The sequence below is a fragment of the Psammomys obesus genome, unplaced genomic scaffold, assembly GCF_907164565.1.
Source record: "Psammomys obesus unplaced genomic scaffold, mPsaObe1.curated_primary_1811, whole genome shotgun sequence".
Lineage (NCBI taxonomy): Eukaryota > Metazoa > Chordata > Mammalia > Rodentia > Muridae > Psammomys > Psammomys obesus.
Window position 1 is genome coordinate 1,445,390 of NW_026596064.1, and position 21,589 is coordinate 1,466,978.

At 50.3% G+C, this 21,589-nt stretch overlaps 1 protein-coding gene across 3 annotated transcripts; it reads left to right on the forward strand.

Annotated features, from left to right (window-relative positions):
* Chrd (chordin) lies at positions 1–8,992 on the forward strand. Of its 3 annotated transcripts, none has more exons than XM_055625101.1 (23): positions 1–159; positions 395–498; positions 881–1,010; positions 1,146–1,274; positions 1,352–1,451; positions 1,552–1,639; positions 1,961–2,102; positions 2,205–2,345; positions 2,427–2,509; positions 2,587–2,734; positions 2,883–2,989; positions 3,111–3,230; positions 3,781–3,937; positions 4,211–4,431; positions 5,068–5,181; positions 5,417–5,668; positions 5,756–5,849; positions 5,963–6,016; positions 6,448–6,551; positions 6,961–7,063; positions 7,813–7,964; positions 8,114–8,213; positions 8,542–8,992. In XM_055625101.1, the coding sequence occupies exons 1-23, from the start codon at positions 9–11 to the stop codon at positions 8,595–8,597; spliced, it is 2,850 nt and encodes a 949-aa protein (XP_055481076.1). In that variant the 5' UTR covers positions 1–8; the 3' UTR covers positions 8,598–8,992. The 3 variants fall into 3 exon arrangements, with proteins under 3 accessions (XP_055481076.1, XP_055481077.1, XP_055481078.1); XM_055625102.1 differs by having other exon boundaries at positions 8,545–8,992; XM_055625103.1 differs by lacking the exons at positions 6,448–6,551; positions 6,961–7,063; positions 7,813–7,964; positions 8,114–8,213; positions 8,542–8,992 and adding an exon at positions 6,363–6,405.
* Positions 8,993–21,589: the final 12,597 nt, after the last annotated feature.

Below are 21,589 nucleotides of genomic sequence, written 5' to 3' on the forward strand. Positions count from 1 at the left end.
TCCGCGTCATGCCGAGCCTCCCGGCCCCGCCGGCCCCGCGGCTGCTCCTCGGGCTGCTGCTGCTCGGCTGGCGCCGGGCCGGTGGCACTGGCCCTGAGACCCCAACGCTGCCCATCCGTCCCGAGAAGGAGACGCCGCTGCCCCTTCGGGAAGCGGCAGGTAGGTGGGCGCCAGAGGGAGGCGCGGGAGGGGAGTCTGGCTCGGGGCAAGTCTGCACCCACCGGGAGAGGGCCCCGGGCGCAGGTGGCTCGGCGCAGCGGGAGGGCGGGAGGGGTGAGCAGAGGTGGCGAGGCGCACGGTGCCAAGGGACCCTAGGCCTGGCGGGCAGAGCCCGGAGCAGGCATTACGGCACGAGCCACCGGACAGCGGCCGCCAGCCAAGCCCGTCCCCACAGGCTGCTCCTTCGGCGGGAAGGTCTATGCCTTGGACGAGACGTGGCACCCGGACCTGGGGGAGCCTTTTGGGGTGATGCGCTGCGTGCTGTGCGCCTGTGAAGCGGTGAGTGGATACCGCGGCTGCCTGCCTTACCCCAGAGGGTAGCGGGACGCTGGCGTCCCGGAGCCGTAGCAGACTCGAAGATGCTCGGGGGAAGGCTGGTCCTCATCGGAGGAAACCCCTTTCAAGTCTGCCGTGTTGACAGTTATTGATCGTCCGCTCTGCGACTGGCTTTCAGCCAGCTCCCCCCCCCCCCCACCTCCCGTTACAACCTTGCTAGAGAAATGACATTATTAGCCCTGCTTTGCAGACAGGGACGCCAGGGCTCAGAGGAGTTAAGAAACTTGTCGGGGCGGTGTAACTTGTAAATAGTAGAGTTGACTGGCTCCAGCCGAGGGGTCTGATGGTTGCACTCACTTCATTTTCCTGTGTTCTCTGCCCTCAGCCTCAGTGGGCTCGCCGTGGGAGGGGCCCTGGCAAGGTCAGCTGCAAGAACATCAAACCCCAGTGCCCCACCCTGGCCTGCAGGCAGCCGCGCCAGCTGCCAGGACACTGCTGCCAGACCTGCCCGCAGGGTGAGGCCCGCCGTGCCTGCCCCGCGTTAGGGAGGGTAGTGGATGGCTCCAGCGCTGGGTTCCGTGGGGCTTGGATCGCGGAGGCGGACTGGTCCTCTGGGTGCCCTACTGAAGCCAGCGGTCCTTATGATGTAGAGCGCAGCACTCTAGAGGGACAGCCCGCTGGCCTAGTCTTCGAGTATCCAAGGGACCCGGAGCACCGCAGTTACAGCGACCGAGGGGAACCTGGCGCTGGGGAGCGGACACGTGCTGACGGCCACACGGGTAGGCTGGGGTGGCGGTGGGCTGGGTGGCGTTCGGGGCCGGCGGCAAGGGTTGACAGTCTTCTTCTCTTCTTGAAGACTTCGTGGCGTTGCTGACAGGACCGAGGTCGCAGGCGGTAGCTCGTGCCCGAGTCTCTCTGCTGCGCTCAAGTTTACGCTTCTCTATCTCCTACCAGCGGTGAGACCGGGGAAAGAGCAGGGACTGGAGAGTAGTTAACTCTCCAGAAAAGAGGAACCTGTAGGTTCTAGATCCGGTCTCACTGGACCTGTCTTCACAGTCTGGACCGCCCCAGCAGAGTTCGGTTCACAGATCCCACGGGCAACATCCTGTTCGAGCACTCTGCAGCCCCCACCCAGGATGGCCTGGTGAGATGATGCCATTTAGGAGTGCTTATCCAAAGCGGGCACTGGCTGAGAGCATGCTTTGCATTGCCTCCTTTGGTCCTCACAACGGCCCAGTGGGAGAAAGGCCGCGGGATGATGATGCCCATTTTAAAGAGGAGGGAACTGAGGCTCAGAATAGCGGAATGTGATTTGTTTAAGGTCATTAGGCTAGTAAGCGGTAAGCCTGGACTTAAACTCCAGGCTCCTGGGTCCTTCTTAGGAGGGTCTGGGGTTTCCCTTCCATACTCCTTCCTCAGGTCCCTTAGCTGGCTTGTCCTGCCTACTGACTGCCCTTCCCTCTAGGTCTGCGGGGTGTGGAGGGCAGTACCTCGGCTGTCTGTGAGGCTCCTGAGGGCAGAGCAGCTGCATGTAGCCCTCGTGACCCCTACTCATCCTTCAGGAGAAGTCTGGGGGCCTCTCATTTGGCAAGGGGCTCTCACAGCAGGTAGAGGGAGTGAGCAGTTCTCGGATATAAGGAGCCGAGCCTTCTCTATCCCAGGGGTGGGTGGACTGAAGAGAGGATCTCCTCATGGCTGTCATTCCCCAGAGACCTTCAGTGCCATCCTGACCCTGGAAGACCCGCAGCAGCGGGGTGTGGGAGGCATAGCCCTGCTTGCCCTCAGCGACACGGAAGACTCCTTACATTTTCTGCTGCTCTTCCGGGGTCTTCTGGGCCCCAGCAATGGAGGTAGGTATTGGGGAAGAAGTAGGTGAGGGCACAGGGAGGGCGCCTGTCTTTCAGAGATGCTCACACGTGCAGCCCTTGCAGAACCAGCTCAGGTCCCCCTGAAGCTTCAGATTCTCCACCAGGGACAGCTGCTTCGAGAGCTCCAGGCCAACACCTCAGCTCAGGTATGGGAAGGCCTGGATCTCGCTGCCGCCTGCTCGGGCCGCTTGCTGTTGCCCATCGCCTTCTGCTCTGTTCCCAGGAGCCAGGTTTTGCTGAGGTGCTGCCCAGCCTTACAGAGCAAGAGATGGACTGGCTGGTGCTGGGGGAGCTGCAGGTGGCCCTCGAGGGGGCAGACGGGCCAGAGCTACGCATCAGCGGATACATTACTGCCAGGCAGAGCTGTGATGGTGAGGCAAGGTGGGGCTTGGCGCTGCGGGTACGCACAACTCAGAAGCACAACCATGTGCTGAAGGATAGGCCAAAATGGATGTGGGAGAGTCCCCTGGGGTTCTGGGTGTGGGCAAGCCTGCTGCCAACCTGTCTTGCCCCCTGCAGTCCTTCAAAGCGTCCTTTGTGGGGCCGATGCCCTGATCCCAGTCCAGACGGGTGCTGCTGGCTCAGCCAGCTTCATTCTGCTAGGGAATGGATCTCTGATCTATCAGGTAAGGGTCAGAAGGCTGGAGGAGGTAGGGAGGGCAGCAGGGCAGGGCCCTGACCTGCAATGGGAAAGGCCCTAGTTCTTGGCTGGCAATCCAATTGCCCTCCTCCGACCCTGCCCACTAGGTGCAAGTGGTAGGTACAGGTAGCGAGGTGGTGGCCACGACACTGGAGACCAAGCCTCAGCGGAAGGACCAGCGCACTGTCCTGTGCCACATGGCTGGACTTCAGCTGGGAGGACACATGGTGAGGGCTCCAGGCAGAGTTGTGCCAGGGCTGCCAATACATGGGCTGCGGGAAGCCAGGTTGGTTGATTAGGGGTGTGTGGTACTGTTCACACACTCACGGGTTCTCTCAACGAGTCCTTTATTCATCCGACACACTTTAGTGAACCTTAGGCTCGGACCCTGTCCTCGTTCTCAGCAAGCTCACAGTTGAATAGCAGACACCAGTCAGGGAGAACAGTGCTATAGGCCACGTGATAGGACAGATTGCTACTCAGGGGTCTTTTGTGTCAGGCATGGAACAGGTTGCCTTGCTCATGTGTTTCTTTTGACTTCTTTTGAATTAGTACCCTTTGATAGGTGAGGAAGTAAATGCTCAGAGATAAGTAACTCTTCAAGCGTTGTTGTGTGTCTAGGAAGTGGCAGAGGAAGGCTTTGAAACTTGACCTACAAAGTTCTCTTGGCCAGCGTTATTGGCATGAGGAAAGATATATGTGTGTCGTGGAGGCGTAAAACATGGAAAGGGCTTGGAATCTGAAAGCTGAGAGGGCTCATCCTTCTCTAACCCCTAGGTCGAGGGTATCTGCTCTGGGCTGGGCGCCCGAGGGGCTCACATGTTGCTGCAGAACGAGCTGTTCCTGAATATTGCCACCAAGGACTTCCCGGAGGGAGAGCTTCGGGGACATGTGACTGCACTATCCTACAGTGGACACAGTGCCCGCTATGACCGTGAGTGTCCTTCTGTGTCCTCTGACCTGCCACCCAAGCATCTAGGGAAGAGTGTCAGAGAGCCAGAGCCTCGTGTGTCTTCCTCTGTCTGGGTTCTGGTTGGCACTTTAGAGAGGTGGGGATGCATAGCTTGGCTGTTGCTGGCTAGCCCTTCCTGCTGCCATTGTACAAGGAACCTAAGACTTGCTGCTGCCCAGGCCCTGGGTCTGAGACGGGGCAGGCTGAGAGGAACAGCACAGTCTCACTTGTTACCTCTCATCTGTTTGGACTCAGGACTGCCTGTGCCCCTGGCGGGGGCCCTAGTGCTGCCCCCTGTGCGGAGCCAGGCAGCAGGGCATGCCTGGCTCTTCCTGGATACGCATTGCCACTTACACTATGAGATTCTGCTGGCTGGGCTTGGGGGCTCAGAGCAAGGCACTGTCACCGCCCACCTCCTCGGGCCTCCTGGGATGCCGGGGCCCCAGCGGCTGCTGAAGGGATTCTATGGCTCAGAGGTAAGGCCTTAGAGAGAGGAAGAAAGCTTGAATTTTTTTCTGCTTTTTAGCTTGAAGGGCTGTGTGAGCCTTTGGTTGGGGTGTGGAGGGCAGGCAGCCTGGTATTATGAAGCAGCCATGGCCATAGGTGTCAGACGGGTCTAGGTGTAAATCTGACTCAGCCTCGATTATGCATTTTCTTTTCTGTGTCCTGTGTTCTAAATGATCCCTAGGACAGAGGCCCCAAGGCTCTAAAGAAGTGGGAGGGATGGACAACATGCCCTTAATGGTGTGTGCTGCTGTGGACTTGGAGTCAGAAAGACCTGGCCTCAGAGATAATCCTCTGTTATGAAAGGCCATCTTAGAGACCTTAATCTCTTGGGTCTGTTTCTGCGAATTGAGGATGGTAGGATTTGTTCTAAAGTGCCTTGTGGGGCTGGAGAGGTGGCCCAGCACTGTGGCTGCTCTTGTGGAGGACCCAGTTTCGGTTCCCAGCACCCACTCCATAGCTCATAACCATTTGTAACTCCAGCAATAAGGAATTCAATGCCTCCTTCTGGCCTCTGCGGGCCCCAGGCAAAATGCTCATACACATGAAATAGAGATGATACAGATCCCTAAAGCCTCTTTCCCGTCCCTGTCTTGGTCTGTCTGCAGGCTCAGGGAGTTGTAAAAGACCTGGAGCCCGTGCTGCTGCGGCACCTGGCGCAGGGCACTGCCTCCCTATTGGTCACCACCAAGAGTAGCCCCAGAGGGGAACTCCGTGGGCAGGTATGTGGGGCCGGTGCACTTGCTTGCGCTCGCCGAGCCTGAAGGTGATAGCATTAAATGCTTGCTAGTGATAAACATGAAGCCACACGGCTGCATACGGAGGGTGGCTCCCGCTCCAGCTTTGCAGCACCAAAGGGAGTAGCCTCTGCCTGGGCATTCCTGGCATCCACCAGCCGTGGGTGATAGACATGCGAAGGGGAGCCCCAGCCGGGCCTCAGTTTCTCTCTCTTCCCAGGTGCACATCACCAGTCAGTGTGAGACGGGAGGTCTGCGCCTGGCTGCAGAGGAAGTGCGGTTGTCCCTGGCTTCAAATGGAGAGGCAGCTACCTCAACCATGCAGCCCGCTGAAGCCCCAGGACCAGCCAAACATAGCAACCCCAGGAGGCTCCTAGACCCTAACACATGCTTCTTCGAGGGGCAGCAGCGTCCCCACGGGGCTCGCTGGGCACCCAACTATGATCCACTCTGCTCACTCTGCACCTGCCAGGTAGGATGTCTGGGTAAGATGCAGTCAGCTACAGGGTCTGGGGCAAGGGGCCCAGCACACCCTCAAAGCCTTGGCCCCTCTCTACAGAGACGAACAGTGATCTGCGATCCTGTAATATGCCCACCACCAAGCTGTCCCCACCCGGTGCAGGTACTGGACCAGTGCTGTCCTGTGTGTCCAGGTGAATGTCCTGCAGGGGAGGAAAGGTAGTGGAGGGGCAGCCATGGGCAAGGAGTGCTTTAGGGAGGGAAGCAGGAGGCCACTTTCTGCCTCACCCTTTCTTTGTCTCCACAGAGAAACAACGGAGCAGAGTCCTTGCTAGGCTACCAAATGTGGAGCCAGGAGAGGGTGAGCTAGGAGGGTGGGTCCAGGAGTGGGGAGAGCCAAAGAAGCTGTTGGGTTGGAGCAAAAGGACAACAGAGTACCAGGGGAGGCAGAGGCAGGGGGATCTCAGCGAGTTCGAGGCTAGCCTGGTTTACAGAGCAAGTTTCAGGACAGCCAGGGCTACACAGAGAAACCCTGTCTTGAATCCTCCCCCTCCAAAAAAGAAAAAAAAAGAGAGAGAGAAAAAGAAAAAGAAAGAAAAACAAAGGAAAAAAAAGAGGGCAGCAGAGTGTGTGTATGGGGGCGGCTGAGGTGCACAGACTCAGCACACCTGACAGTCCTCTTCAGTGCCTTTTGGTTCTTGGCTTAGGCTAGTGTGGGACTGGGCTGAGGCTGGATTGTGGGCCCTGCTGGCAAGACCAGTCCAGATGGCAGCTGGTGCTCTTCCCCGCCAGGCTGCTATTTTGATGGCGACCGGAGCTGGAGGGCGGCGGGTACCCGATGGCACCCGGTCGTGCCTCCCTTTGGCTTAATTAAGTGTGCTGTCTGCACCTGCAAGGTGAGACTACACAGTCTTCTCTGGTAACCCATCCGGGGCCTAGAGGGAGGGGGCTGCCTGGAGAGCAAGCCTGTCCTTGGTGGGGAGGCCTCAGGATGCTATTGTGAGCGGCAGTCCCTTGGGTTTGAGAGCAGGTTTCCTGTAGGAGAGGCTAAAAAGCTGACTGGCTTCACGCGATCCTTGGTGCCTTCTGACCTTCCCTATGCTCCCCTTTCCTCTCCTGCGTACAAATGCGGCACGGTACCTCATGAGATACAACGATGGTTGAGTTCAGGCATATAAAGCAAGCCCAGGCCTCTGAGTGAAAGGCCACACACACATTTCACTCAAGGTGGGGAAAGGAGAGAGAAAGTAGTATGAGGACCGTGTGCCCCTCTGCCTGACACCCTCTCTCGATGGGTCCCCACAGGGGGCCACTGGAGAGGTGCACTGTGAGAAGGTGCAGTGTCCTCGCCTGGCCTGTGCTCAGCCTGTCCGCGCCAACCCCACCGACTGCTGCAAACAGTGTCCAGGTGAGAGGCCTGGTCATTGAGGCCTCACCCTTAGGGTTGGGTAGGCCCCAGCCCCGTGTGGAGGGGTGCATGATGAAGATGGAAAAGAAGCTTCTCAGATACTTCTCACTTACCAAGCACTGCTCATGTGCACCCTGGAGCTAGCGCCTCAAAAACTGTGGAAAGGACATACATGTATGCAGTGATTGGAGCTCCAGTCCCATCAACCAGCTGCCCATCTACCTATCCAGCCATCCATCTACCCAGCCACCTACCATCTATCCATGTATCTATCCACCCATCCATGCACCCATCCATCCATCCATTAATCTATCCACCCCATTTGTAATCTACCCACTGTCCATCCACCCATTCATCTACACCCACCCACCCATCCACCAATATATCCATCCATCCATCTATCCACCCATCCATCCCTTATCATCTGTTCACTTCATCTGTAATCCATCCACTCACCCAACCATCTATCCATCCACTCAACCCAAAAACCAACCAATCACCCATCTAAGCACCCAGCCCTCCACCTACCCACCCATCCATCACCATTTATCCACCCATCCATCCACTCATCCATCATCATTTATCCACCCCATCTGTAATCCATGCTTCTACTCACTCATCTGTCTCTCATCTATCCATCCAAGTTTATCACCTATTAAGAACTACAAACTATTAGGTGATAGTGATTCAAAGAGAAGTTAAAATTAGCTGACCCTTCTGGACTGACTTTGTCTTTCATTTCCTAACAGTAGGGTCAGGGACCCATGCCAAGCTGAGACCCATGCAGGCTGACGGGCCTCGGGGGTGTCGCTTTGCTGGGCAGTGGTTCCCAGAGAATCAGAGCTGGCACCCATCAGTGCCCCCCTTTGGGGAGATGAGCTGTATTACCTGCAGATGTGGGGTAAGTGGGGACTTGTGTGAGGTGGGCAGTATGTGCCTGGCCTGGGAGAGGGAAAGCTTCTCAGGGAGAGTCCTGGAGATGGCTTTTTCTGAAGAGGGACTACACTGTCCCATGATACAGTGCCTCAGTATCTCTCCATCCTGCACCAGGCAGGGGTGCCCCACTGTGAGCGGGATGATTGTTCGGGGTCACTGTCCTGCGGCTCAGGGAAGGAGAGTAAATGCTGTTCCCGCTGCACAACCCAAAGGTGTAAGTGAAGGCAGCTGCTGTGGGCTGGCTGTATGATGCCTGGGAGGGAGGGGCCCCCACGGAGATGGGAACCATGAGTCAGTTCATAAGTGCGATCCCAGCCTGCCCTTCCAGACTTCTCGCTTACTGCCATTTCTTTACAAATGAGACTTCTGAAGCTCAGGGGAATTTAGCAGCTACACTAAGATTCTGCAGGTGTGCTGACTTGCTTAGACAATTTGGGCCTTTCTGGGACTGGAGCAGAAATGTTTTGCCCGGCCTCCCATGTCTTCCTCCAGGCTAGCCAGTTCCCCATCTCCTTCAACATTCACTCCCCTTCTGTCTTCAGCAGCCTCTGAGACTAAAACACTTCTAGAGCTGGAGAAAGAAGATGAGAGCTCCTAGGGAGCATCCAGAAGGCCACATGACCAAGAGGATGGGCCTGAGCTGGGAGAAGGAGCAGTGCTGAGGACCCCGACTCTCCTGTGGGAATCCCAGTGCCTTTAGCGCCTCTGTTCTGCTTCTCTCCTCCACTACCTCTGGGAACCACAACTCTGCAAGGGGAAAGACTGATGGGCCAAGGCCATATCCATGAGAACTCCTGCCCAGTTTTTCTTTTGGCCTCTGTCCTAGAAACCTAACTCTTTTCTTCTATACAGAACACCACTGGCTTCTTGGGATTTTTAATTTATCCTCACTCAGCACCAAGGGTTTCCTCACACCATTCCTGCTGCCCCTGAGCTGAGCAGAGTCCTTATTAGAGATTTTTTGTATTTATTAAAACATCCTGTTTTTCAGTCTTTGGGCTTGAGGTAGGCTCTGTGTGGCCAGAGCCCCGAGTGGGCGCCAGAGGAGAAAGATCAGAAAGTAGAAGGGAAGAGAGGAGCCCTGGGCCCAGAGTCTTCCTGACACTGGGAGCTGGCAGGGACTTAGGGAACAGGTTGGATAGCAGTTGGGTGTCATATCTAGGTTCCATACAGAACACTGGGAATGTCCATCAAAGGGACTGAGGTTACTAAGAGCCTGGGGAACCTCAAGCTGGCATTTCTGCTGATACCTTGTCTGAAGCTGTTCTAGACTGAAACAAAAGTGCTCCCAATCTCTGTTCTGTGTCTAAAGTGAACTACACATTTGCTTTCCTGAAAACAGCTGATTGTTGATCAGTTCAGGGGCAATCCCACCTCAGAATGGACTGGGATCAGCCTTGATCTAGTTAAAACGAGCTCACCTTGAAAAAAAGTGCTATGGTGGGTAGAATAACACAAGACCCCTCCTTTTACCTTTCCCGTTTCCCCTCATCCCTGCCATCAGGAAACAGACATTCCTTTAGGCCCCACAGGTTCTCCCCTCCATCCCCAGGGAAGTAGGATAGTAACAAGAAGTCTAGCCATGTGTGCAGCTCTCTTCAAGTCCTGGCATCCAGAGACCTCAAGAGGGCACCCCAGGCACTCTCCCTGAAGCCGCTAACAGCATGATGTCAGGGTCCTTTTCTAAGGACACAAAACTAAATGCTGCCTTCCCCATCTTCATCCACAGCAGCAACAATTCACCACCACCAACAACAAAAGAACAAGAAACCTAAAATAACAAAAAACACAGGGAGGTGATTTTCCTGGGCAGAGCGTTCCAGTGTTTCTTAACACCCACTAGTACATCACTCTGTGGCCTCTAAGCTCAGGGCCCACGCAGGCAGGCTGGCCTTCACACCGGGCTCCTGAGGTCCTCCAGCAGAAAGACAGGAGACACACACAGGCTGCTAGGACAGGTGAGGGGGTTTTGATAAACCCTTGCTTTTCAAAGAGAACACTCGTGTTTAGTTTGCCGTGCTCCATTTGAACTTGTAGTGACATTCTTTACATACTTTTAATATTCAGAATCCAGATTTTGGTATATCAGGCTCCAAACAGCCACCATTCTGGGACTTGGCTGTGACTGAGTCACTAGAGCAATGCCTGTGAATCATTTACTTCAGAGACTTAAGAAGGTCTGTTATCAAACCACAACCACAGATTTCTGAAAGTGTCAAACCAACATGGGAGGTAAACACATGGGGCCCAGGGGCCCCCCGGGAGTGGGGAGGCCAGGTCTACCTGTCTACGTTGAAGATAAGACACTCAGCCATTAGCAAACTCTGTACTCCAATGATGGGTTGGCTCATTTTAAAGATGTTTCAGAATAACTCTTTGATGGGATCTCACTCCTTAGTCTTTTATAAAAATAATGGGAAGTAGAAAAAACAAAAACAAAACAAAGGCAAGATACTCCTCATGGGAGCAGAGGTCTGTAATCCTAGCACTTGGCGGGTGGAGGCGGGAGGATCAGGTACTTGAGGGTTCAGGGCAGTCTGGGCTAATGCGACCCTGTCAGAATAAAGCAGAACAAGAGCACAGAAGCGACGCTTGTGACACAGGGGGCAGAGACAAGAAGGAGAAGTCTCACAAGTGCACAGCAGAAGTTTTCCACTGAGTGTCTGAAGACACATTTCAGCCCAATGGCTTTTGGGTCGCCAGACACCATGTATGAAGTAATGAGTGGTGAATAATACACAAGCAAAGTCTGAGCTGCTGGAAACGGTGTCATAGGTGGCAAAAGCAGAGAGCCTATTATAGGGTGGCCATAGTGCGCCAAGAGTGGGATCCCCATACAGTTGCCTCTGATGTCTCACGCACAAAGCAGGCACCAATGCTGTTTTTGCTCATCATAAAAATGACTCCCTAGGGGCTGGAGAGATGGCTCAGTGGTTAAGAGCACTGGCTGCTCTTCCAGAGGTCCTGAGTTCAATTCCCAGCACCCGCATGGTGGCTCACAACCATCTCCACCCTCAAATGCCCTCTGCTAGCCTGCAGATGTACATGCAGACAGAGCACTCATATACATGAAACAAAAGCCTCACTGTGTATACATCTGTATCATGTATCACCAAGATCACAAAGGTGGTTCTCCCAGGGGGAAGCTCGTTCCCTGCCCTCCAGATATGCTGGCTCTTGGAGTTCCCCCAGTGGCAGATACTTGACTACACATTTTGTGGTAGTGGGGACTGCATTCACACTCTCCCCTTAAAAAAATCCTTGTGAATGATTAGAGTAATAGAACAATTATAAAAGCTATGAAATAATTATAAACACAAATATGTAGGAAAGAAAAACTCACTTGTTACTCCAAACCACAGTAACAGCGATCCAGAAAACAAACAGACAACAAAAAAACAAAGGCAGTGTGTTTTGGGGCCCATGAGATGGCTCAGTTGGCAGAGGCACTTGTCTGATTTTCAACCCCAGGACCCACACAATGGAAGGAGACAAGTGACTCAACAAAGTTGTCCTCTGGTTTCTCACTGTGGCTCACATATGCCTCCCCTCCCCCCAACACACCCTCAGGCATATACGAGTATGTACTCCTCCTGCTCAAGTTTAAACATTTTTTTTTAAGTCAGTGTTTATTTAAAGTTTCAGTTAAAGCATTTAGTTGTCTGACTTCACTCCTCTCTCGGTCCCAGTCTCCCGACAGCCTCTCGGTTCTCACTTGTGAAGTAGCTGTGAAACACCTGGTGAGGCACAAAACCCCAAAGCTGGAAACAGGCCTCAACAGTCTCAGAGAGAGTATAACAGACTGGCTTTCAGCTTTCAATTTTTAGCAAGTCGTCCAGAGTTTACCAGTGGAGTCTCAGCTTTTTCGGTGCCAAGTACTGACAGTTGCCCTGTCCTTCTGTGGACAGCAGAGGTGGCCCAAGGGCTGGTGGGCCTCTGCTGATCTTTGAGGGGTGGGGCTGGGGCGGGCTGACGAGGGGCATTCCGTTTCTTCTGGTCTACTGGCCTCGGCCATGCTCACTGGCTGAGCCCCAGCCTCGCTGTGAGACTGTGGGATTTCTCTTCCTCTTGAAGGCCCCGTGCCTTGTTGAGGTCCCTAGTCTGCTTTGGGGAACCTCACATGTTCACACCAGAGAAATAAGCAGAACACACAGGAAGGCAGCAGGTGCCAAGGCCAGGGGAACTGTCTGGCCATCTTGGCATGGGGCCGTCAAGGCGGGGCCAGAAGGGCTCCCCGTGTGAGGACTGGGAAGAAACCCTGCCAAGTATGTGCTCTTCCAGCCCAGCAGCTGGATGGCCTCATGAGTCTAGCATGGCTGGGGAGAAGCACACGGATCAGGAGCAGGTGGCTATGGCTGTGACTTCCCACACGCAGCAACAGCCCTCGGGAAGTGGCATTTGCAGCTGGCTGTCGCTGGTGCACCTAAACTTCGAACATGGTGGCCTGGGTCCCCAAGAAGTTTCAACCCTGAAAGAAGGTGAGGGGAAGCCAGGGCACTCTGTCCTACGAGAATGTAAGAAGTTGAGAAATCATTCTTTACAATTCAAACTTCTGCAGTGCTTACAATCCAAACCTTCTCTCATCTTTTCTGCCTTCTACTCCGGCCATAGAAAGAACAGTATGTACTTCCTTATGTTGAGCGTTTGAACGGAGAAGAGCAGAAAGGACCTCACTATTTCTTGCATTGTTATTACTTCTAAAGATCTAGTAGGCGCGTGCAAAAGGTACAGAATGATTCCCAGGACGTGGCTTCTTTCCACTGCTCTATCCCGCGAGCATCTGGGTCCGCTCTAGAGAGACACAGCAGCTGGGCCCAGCGCAAGGAGAGCCTGTTGAGAGCAACAAGGCGCACGCCTTCGCTGTCTGCATTTGATCCTTCACAGAGGTCGCTGTGTGGCCCGGCTATCTGTAAGCCTGTTGAAAGACAGATACTGATCTGGCAGGTGGGCTTCGCCACCGCTGACAAGCTCCTTCCTGTTGGGGCTCTGGGCGCTGTGAGCACAGAGATGCACACAGACCCTCACTGTGAGAGCTGCCACACCACCAGAGCCTCCTCGAGGCTTCTCCACACGACTAATATGTCCTCCGTCTATTTCTTTTAAAATATTAGTTACTTATCTATTGCTGTGATAAAATACCATGAGCAAGGCGACTTATAAAAGAAAGCGTTTCTCTTAGGGTTTGTATTGCTATGAAGGGACACAACCATGGCAACTCTTGTAAAGGAAAACATTTAATTGGGGCTGGCTTACAGTTTCAGTCCATTGTCATCATGATGAGAAACATGTTTGTATGTGGGCAGACATGATCCTAGAGAGGGACCTCGGAGTTCTACCTCTTGACCCAAAAGCAGCAGAAGCTGCCCGGTGTCACACTGGGCATAGATTGAGCATATGAGGCCTCAAAGCCCTGACTCCACAGTGACACACTTCTGCCAGCAAGGCCATGCCTCCTAATAGTGCCAATCCCTATGGGCCAAGCATTCAAGCACATGAGTCTATGGAGGCCATTTCTAGTCACACCACCGTAGCATTTGATCGGGCTATGATTCCAGAAGGTTAGAGTCCGTGACGGTGGAGTGAAGACATGGTATAGGAGAAGCTAAGAGCTCACATCATTGACGTCTCAAAGCCTGTTTGTAGTGACACACCTCCTCCGACAAGGCCACACCTCCTAATCCTTCCTAAACAGTTCCGCCAACTGGGGACCAAGTATTTAAAAATATGAGAACAAAATAGTTGAAACAATCAATTTAAAAGAAGGAAACGTTTATTTTGGCTACGGTTTCGGAGGTATCGTCCATAAGCACTTGACCTTATTGCTTTGCCCCTCATGATAGCAATACCTCACGGTGAGAGTGCATGGTAGAGGATGTTCGCTCACTTACCGCAGCTAGAAAACAATGAGAGGGACACACAGAGGATTTCAATACCTCCTATAAGGGCACAGTCTTGATGACTTCTTCCTGGGCCCTGTACCTCCCAATAGTGGCTTTAAGAGACAAACCTTTGAGGAGCATTTCTAACCTGAATCATAGCAATAAATGTAATAAACTGTAGCAAGTGCGGTGTACCAATAAATACAGTAGACCATGTGCAGAAGATACGGTGCTGTTGGAAGATAGAGCAGGTGGGGAGCTGGCAGCTCCAGGGCACAGTGGGCTGCTGGGTATGACTTTAAAAAGGATGCCCTCACCAAGCATAGCGGCACATGCTTCAACTTCAGCATTGAGGAAGCTGAGGTGGGAGGATGGAGAGTTCAAATCAGGAGAACATGGTGGTCAGTGCCTTTAAGCCCAGCATTGGAGAGGTAGAGGCAGGTACATATTTGTGAATTTTGAGGCCAGCTTGGTCTACATAGCAAGTTCCAGGACAGCCGAGGCTATATAGTGAGACGCTGTGTCAAAACAAGCAAGCGAGCAACCCCTCCCCGCCAAAAACAAAACAAAACAAAACAAACAAACAAAAACAAACAAAAAACCCAGAAAGAAAGAAGAGAAACCTTTGTTAAGCTCTCTATGATGGGAGGATTGTAATGCAAACATACACCAAGCATGAAGAGGATGATGAGGTCTCCAGGCTGCCTGGCAGACGTGCAGGATGCAGTTTGAAATTTTCAGTGAGTGCCACTCAGGGAAGCATTTTACCACAGATAACATAGCAGCTGGAAAGCAAGGGAAGAGGTTACCATGACAGAAAAGGAGCAGAGGAACGGTGGGGCAGAAAGTACCTGGCTAACTCATCCTGAAAGGACACACACACACACACACACACACACACACACACACACACACACACCAGGCTTCTTACGACAAAAGATGCCTTATTTTCTCCCCAGTGTCCTTAGCAGCTGGAATCGTTCGCTCTCCCAGGCAAGCAGGGAAGGTCCCTGGGAGACGTCTGATACCCTTCTTCTGATTGCCCCTTTCCCTGCCCCCTCCAGGTTCCAGGAAACCTAAATCCTTCCTTTGGTAAAAATATTTCTGCACCTGCTTGCTGATTCCTGGAATTCATTAGAAAAACTTTTCCTTTGGAAACTGGAAGAGTTTTAAAACTGCCATCGACTGGTGATGGTAATAGGCTGTTCACTGACGTGTGATCTGTTAGTCAACAAGCGCGCTCGATCACTGCCAGATCAGATCATGTGACTGCCTGAAGATGGGGGTAGAGGAAGGACCGGGTGGCTAAGGGGCAATGAGGCAGGGAAGGGGGACCTCACCACCAGCCTCTCGGCAGGACATCCGCAAGGGCGTGCTATTTACCTTCCCTGGCTCCCAGGGAGGAATGCGTGTCCCACATCTGTGCACTTGCCTGGCATATCGGGCGCTCTGCCATCTAGACATCTGATTCACATCAACTGTGTTTTTCATGAGTTTTCAACTTTTTTTTTTTTTTTTTTTAAAGCAAGGCTGACATCATTGTGAAGGAGCCTGTCTTTCTCAAAGGTTCCAACCAAGGTGCAGCTGGAAGTGACATGAGGGAGGAGTTTCGGAAGCAGCTGTTTGACAGCCCCCTTCTCCAGGGGACAGGCTTGCCTCCAAGCAGAGTGGTGAAAGAAATAGGGCACTTTTACCTACTCACGAATTTGGTGATCCATCATTAGAGGCTCTAGAATACAGATGTGTATATGATGAAGAAAATTTCAGGTTAATTATTTAATAAAATTAAAACGGCAACGCAGAGTGACTTAAGCCTCATTTACCTTTGATTTTCTTCCTAATATTTTTTTTTCCCCTGAACATTAATATACCATAGTTTACTTCAAAACTTTAGGTGATACTTTTAGTGAATCATGTTTTTATTTTGATCTGTAGGCAGTTAGGGCCTTGTACTCAGTCTGGTCTCAACCCTGTGATCCTCCTTCATCAGCCTCCTCCTGAGTGTTGAGATTATAGATGGTGTGCCATCACTCCTGACTGACCATGTTTCTTAATTATACAGTAGAAAATTTGGTTAAAAGTTCAATTAAAGGGGCTGGAGAGATTGCTCAGCGGTTAAGAGACATCTGTTCTTCCAAAGAACTGGCTGCTCTTCCAAAGATCCTGAGTTCAATTCCCAGCAACCACATGGTGACTCATAACCATCTATAGTAAGATCTGGTGCACAGGCCTACATGCAGGCAGAATGTTGTATAAATAATAAATCTTTAAAGAAATGTTGGAGTAAACAATAGAACCAAGTCAAACAAAAAAAAATAATTACTGAGAATACAAGGTTTATATTAGAATTTACTAAAGGAACAGAATTGATGGGGATGAATACATATATATATATATATATATTCACATTATACATAAACAAGTGCACACACACACACACACACACACACACACACACACATATAAATTGTTAGAGTGTCTCACAGATCCCTGGGTAGTTCAATGATAGCTGTCTCATAACAGAAAGGCCAAAAATCTTGTAGCTTTTCAGGCCAGGAATCTGGATGTCTGCAGGCCCAGTCTGGTGCCGGAGTCCTGAGGGATTCTTAGAGAACTGCAGGCCGTCAGTCTACGTTGTAATCCTGAAGGAGTAGGTAACACCACCAGTGAAGGAATGTCTCAGCAACAGGATAGGTGAGCTGCGGTAAGAGTAAGAGCGTGGGCAAGCAGGCAAAAGGCAAAAGCTTGTCTGGGTGTGGTAACACATGCCCTTAATAATCCCAGTACTTGATGGGCAGTGGTGGCTCACACCTTTAATCCCAGTGCTCCGGAGGCAGAGGCAGGAGGATGCCTGTGAGTTCGAGGCCAGCCTGGTCTCCAGAGTGGGTTCCAGGACAGCTAGGGATACGCAGGGAAACCATGTTTCAAAAACAAGAACAAAAACTAAGATCTTCCTTCTTCCATGTTCATTTATGTAGGCTGCCATCAGAAGGCAGCCTTCATAGGGTGGATTTTCTCCCTTCAAATAATCTGTCCAAAAAAAATCCCTTACAGGAGCATCTAGCATCTCCAATTTCAGTTGATTGCAGAGCAACTAAGGTTGACTATGAGCTTCAGTCAAGTTGATAGTCAAGATTAGCCATCACAAGGTCTTTTGAGAGCCTCTGTGTGCTTTGTTGGATTTCCTGTGTGCTATGTCCCTAACGGTCATACATATCACAAGTGTTGCCGTGGATGTTTGGAGTTTTAAAGTAGACAGTTGTATGTCTGCTGCTTTACATAACTGAAGGAAGCCACAGCCAGGAGCCAGGCACCATCTTCGTGGGTTAGACTTGCTCTGGGTTGACAGATTATAAGCGACTGTACCTAGGATACAGTCCTTGTACCTTAGACACCCAGAGAGAATCATCATTAGGGCAGGAAAGAGCACCCAAGGCTTCTAAGAGGTGGCTGAGGTCAAAGGGAGTGTGAGATTCCACTCTGGGGGAGTAGAAACCTCCAAGATCAGACTACAGCCGCTGGAAGCTACGAATTCTCACCCTCTCTAGCTGTGGTCACCTTCATGGTTTACAAACGTGCATATTAATTTTGGTTGCCAATGGGATTTTGGCTGCAAATAGATTGATTTGTTGTGAGAAGGAAGGCATTTTGGGGAGAAGGAGCCTCCTGAGAGGCAAGGCCATCCTACTTGGCAAGCAATTCTTTTGTTTCAGGGACACCCACATATCTTCTCATCTAATTACTCGTGAAAATGTCCCAGAAATATGCAACTTTTGAACTGGCAGCAGTTTAAGTAGGTGCTTGCCGGGTACCTTAGACTTGAGCAATCTTCCTGCTTCGGCCTCCCAAATGCTTAGATTATGGGTGTGTGCCACCACACCTGGCTTCATTACTATTATTATTATTATTATTATTAATATTAATATTAATATTATTATTATTTTTAAGATTCAAGAATATCCTATTACATGTACAACCCATATTTTCTTTATGGGTTTTTCTCTTGATGGACAGTTGAGTTGTTACCTTTTTTGGTTATTATAAATAAAACTGCTATAAATATTGACATCCAAGTATATTTGAGTTTTCTGCTTTCAATTCTTGGGAAATACATCTGCGAGATAACTGCAGGACAATGTGGTAGCTTCATGTTGAGCTTTGACATTGATAAGCAGCTTGGCTGTTAGAGTGGATTTTGTATTATATTTCTCTTTGAAAGAGATTTGTTATTTAAAATCTTTTCATGTGTATGAAGCACATGTCTGAAGGCATGTGCTCTGTGTGCAGGCAATGCTTGCGGAAGCCAGGAGAAAGAGGCAGATCCCTGGAAATGGAGTCACAGGTGGTTGTGAGCTGCCCAATGTGGGCACTGCGAACCAAACCTGGATCTTCTGCAAGAACAGCAGGTGCTCTTCATCACTGAGCCATCTCTCCAGCAACGTGTTACTATATTTTTAGATAATTTTATTCTATTGTAGTCCCGTCTCTCTTCATTTCATGCCGTTTGCACTCTTGAGAACCTGGATTGTCTCTAGAGTCTGATCTGCAGTCTAAATTTTTTGTTACCAACTCACAGTGTCATTTAATATATCTTTCCAACCTCCATATTTTCTGTTGGAAATTAAATAAATAAAGGAAATTAAATAAACTTGTGTAAGTTTTTTTTTGAAAGAAATGTTCCATGGGGGTGCTTTGCTTTTCCTGTTACATCATATTGGGAGACACAAAATACACTTCTAAACATAAATGCAACCTCTGAGAAGGAGCCCAGGTGCGTGGACAACAAAGTCTCTACATCCTGGCGTGCATTCTTTTTAAATAAATCTTTCTAAAAGATTTATTTATTTATTATGTATACAGTGTTCTGTCTGTGTGTACACCTGTACGCCAGAAGAGGGCACCAGATTTCATTATGGATGGTTGTGAACCACCCTGTGGTTGCTGGGAATTGAACTCAGGACCTCTAGAAGAGCAGTCAGTGCTTGTAACCTCTGAGCCACCTCTCCAGCCCCATTGCATGCATTCTTAGTTTTGTATCATTGTATTTGGGTGGGTACTATCATTTCTGCTTTATAGAAGAATAGACCAGGTAAGGTGTGCAAATTCCGTTTTGGTAAGAGGCCAGCTGAGGATTTAAATGCGGATCAGACTCAACAAGCACAGCTTCTGCAGATCATTTCAGCCTGTCTGAGAGTCCACAGGGTCAGTGCCCAGGATCCTTACTGCCCTGAGGAAGGATTCACAGGAACTTGTCCAGTCGGTGGAGCTTTCTACGAGCCTGAGTTATCTCATCACAGATCTGAGAGATTCTGCATGCTACAGAGAAGGGTGGATACAACTTTTTCATCTGTGGACCACAGTCTCGTTAAGGGTTGCACAACTGAATGAAGTTTTTAAAAAAAATTGGCAGCAGATCAAAGTTACTGGATTAGTGACCAAATATTAGGTCAAGATGAAATGCACGGTGAACGTGAGGTCTCCCCCTGTGTAGCATCCCTGCTTTGCTGCAGCCTTGTTCTGAACTCACGCTGCCCGCACTTAACCCTGTGCACGCTGTTATAGGAGCAGTGAACACTGCCTGAAGCATCCTGACTCAGATTCTAGACCACTGTGTTATGAATCGGAGCCTTTTCTTTTTTTTCAAGACAGGGTTTCTCTGTGTGGCCCTGGCTGTCCTGAAACTCACTCTGTAGTCCAGGCTGGCCTCGAACTCACCGATCCTCCTGCCTCCACCTCCCAAGCACTGGGATTAAAGGTGTGCACTACCACTGTCTCGTGTATATATAGCTTTCAAATCTTATAGAAACACGTGGTTTAATTATGAAAAACAAAAGTTTTTAATATTTTCCTACTGTCATATTTTAGAATTTGAGTAATAGATTAATTTCTCTTTGGATTGTATTGTATAAGAATGTTTGATTTTTTTTTTTTTTTTATTAATTGCTGTGTGAGCTGATGCCTTGAGTTTCATTTAAAAAAATCATTAAACGAGTTTGGCTTGGGATTAGAACAGAATTTCCAAACATTTCTGAAAGTGGCCCTAAACATGCTTCTTTCACTTTTATTGTGTATCTATGTGAAGTGGTGTTTTTAGCCTTGATGATTATAAAATCAATATATTGATCTATTTTGGAAAAGAGTTAAGAGGCCCTACATTCTGCCATATCAACTATTTGTTTGCCTGATTTTTAAATTTATTCTTATTTTATGTGCGTTGGTGTTTTGCCTGCATGCACGTCTGTGCAAAGGTGTCAGATTCTCTGGAACTGGCACTGCAGACAGATGTGAGCTGCCATGTGGGTGCTGGGATTTGAACCTGGGTCCTCGGGAAGAGGAGCCAGTGCTCTTAACCACTGGACCACCTCTTCAGCCCCCTGCTGTTTTTTTTTTTAAAGAATATTTTCTGACGATTCTTTGACAATTTCATGCATATTCCATACATCTCGATCATATCCACCACAAATGCTGCCTTCCTCTCCCAGGACACCCTTCTCCAATGCTTCCCCTTTCTAGTTTTATCTTCTCTTTTCCCTCTTCCTTCTCCATTTCCTTCTTAATAACTCACTGAGTCCGGTTAGAGCTGCCTGGCATGTGCCTACTGGCACTAAGGAAGCAGCTAGGATGGAGGGAGCTTCCACGGCTGTTCTAGCTTGGTTTCCGTATATTCTGCAACCAAAGTGTATAGTGTCTTTATCAATAGGGTTTTACCATCTAGTTACAGCTGGCAACCAAGAGAAACAGCAATAGCCTGTGTCATTTTGGCGGATTGGGAACCTCTCTGACCATGAACTTTATTGTTTGTTTGTTTTTCGAGACAGTGTTTCTCTGTGTAGCCTTGGCTGTCCTGGGCTGGCTTTGTAGACCAGGCTGACCCTGAACTCATAGAGGTCATCCTGCCTCTGCCTCCAAAGTGCTGGGATTGAAAGCGTGTGCCTCCGCTCTTGGCCAACCCCTTTGTAAGAAGTTGAGACTTTTAACAAGATGGCAAAGGAGTGAGTCCATAAGGCTTCTCCACACACCCTTAGCTTTGGTTGCCCCTCCCATCCCTGCCCCAAAGCCCTCACTCCCCGAGTTCCTCACCTCTACTCTTATGTCACGTGTGTTCTGCTGTCCCTTCCTGCTTAAGACCCCTCTTGTTCTTCCTTTCATATGACCCTTCTAGCATCCTGACTGCTACAGACACTCTGACTTAAACACACAAAGCTAAACATTTGAAGCAGGGGTCTACATATGAGAGAGAACATGCAGTATTTGTCTTTCTGGGGCCGGGGCCCGAGTGACCTCACTCAGCATAACTTTTCCAGCCCTCTTGTAAATTTCACTTTTTGTGCCAGATGGTGGTGGCACACGCCTTTAATCCCAGCACTCTGGGAGGCAGAGGCAGGCGGATCTCTGTGAATTCAAGGCCAGCCTGGTCTACAAAGGGAGTCCAGGACAGCCAAGGCTACACAGAGAAACCCTGTCTCAAAAAAAAAAAAATCAAAATAAAAGAAAGAAGGAAAAAATCACTTTATGCTTAAATAAAATCCCACTGTGCATGTGCCCCACGTTTTCATTATCTAGGCTGATTCTATTCTCTAGCTGTGACCATAAACGTCAAGTGTCTCTGTAGGAGAGTACAGAGACCTTTGGAGAAATGCCCAGGTGTGACATAGCCTCTTCCCATGGGAATTCTGTTTTGCTTTTTAAGAAAGTGACGCACTGATATACA

Coding starts and splice junctions, on each gene's coding strand:
- Chrd (XM_055625101.1), top strand. CDS start 9: ATGCCGAGCCTCCCGGCCCCGCCGGCCCCGCGGCTGCTCCTCGGGCTG. Junction 1,011..1,145: donor CTGCCAGACCTGCCCGCAGG/GTGAGGCCCGCC, acceptor CTTATGATGTAG/AGCGCAGCACTCTAGAGGGA. Junction 1,452..1,551: donor TTCTCTATCTCCTACCAGCG/GTGAGACCGGGG, acceptor CTGTCTTCACAG/TCTGGACCGCCCCAGCAGAG.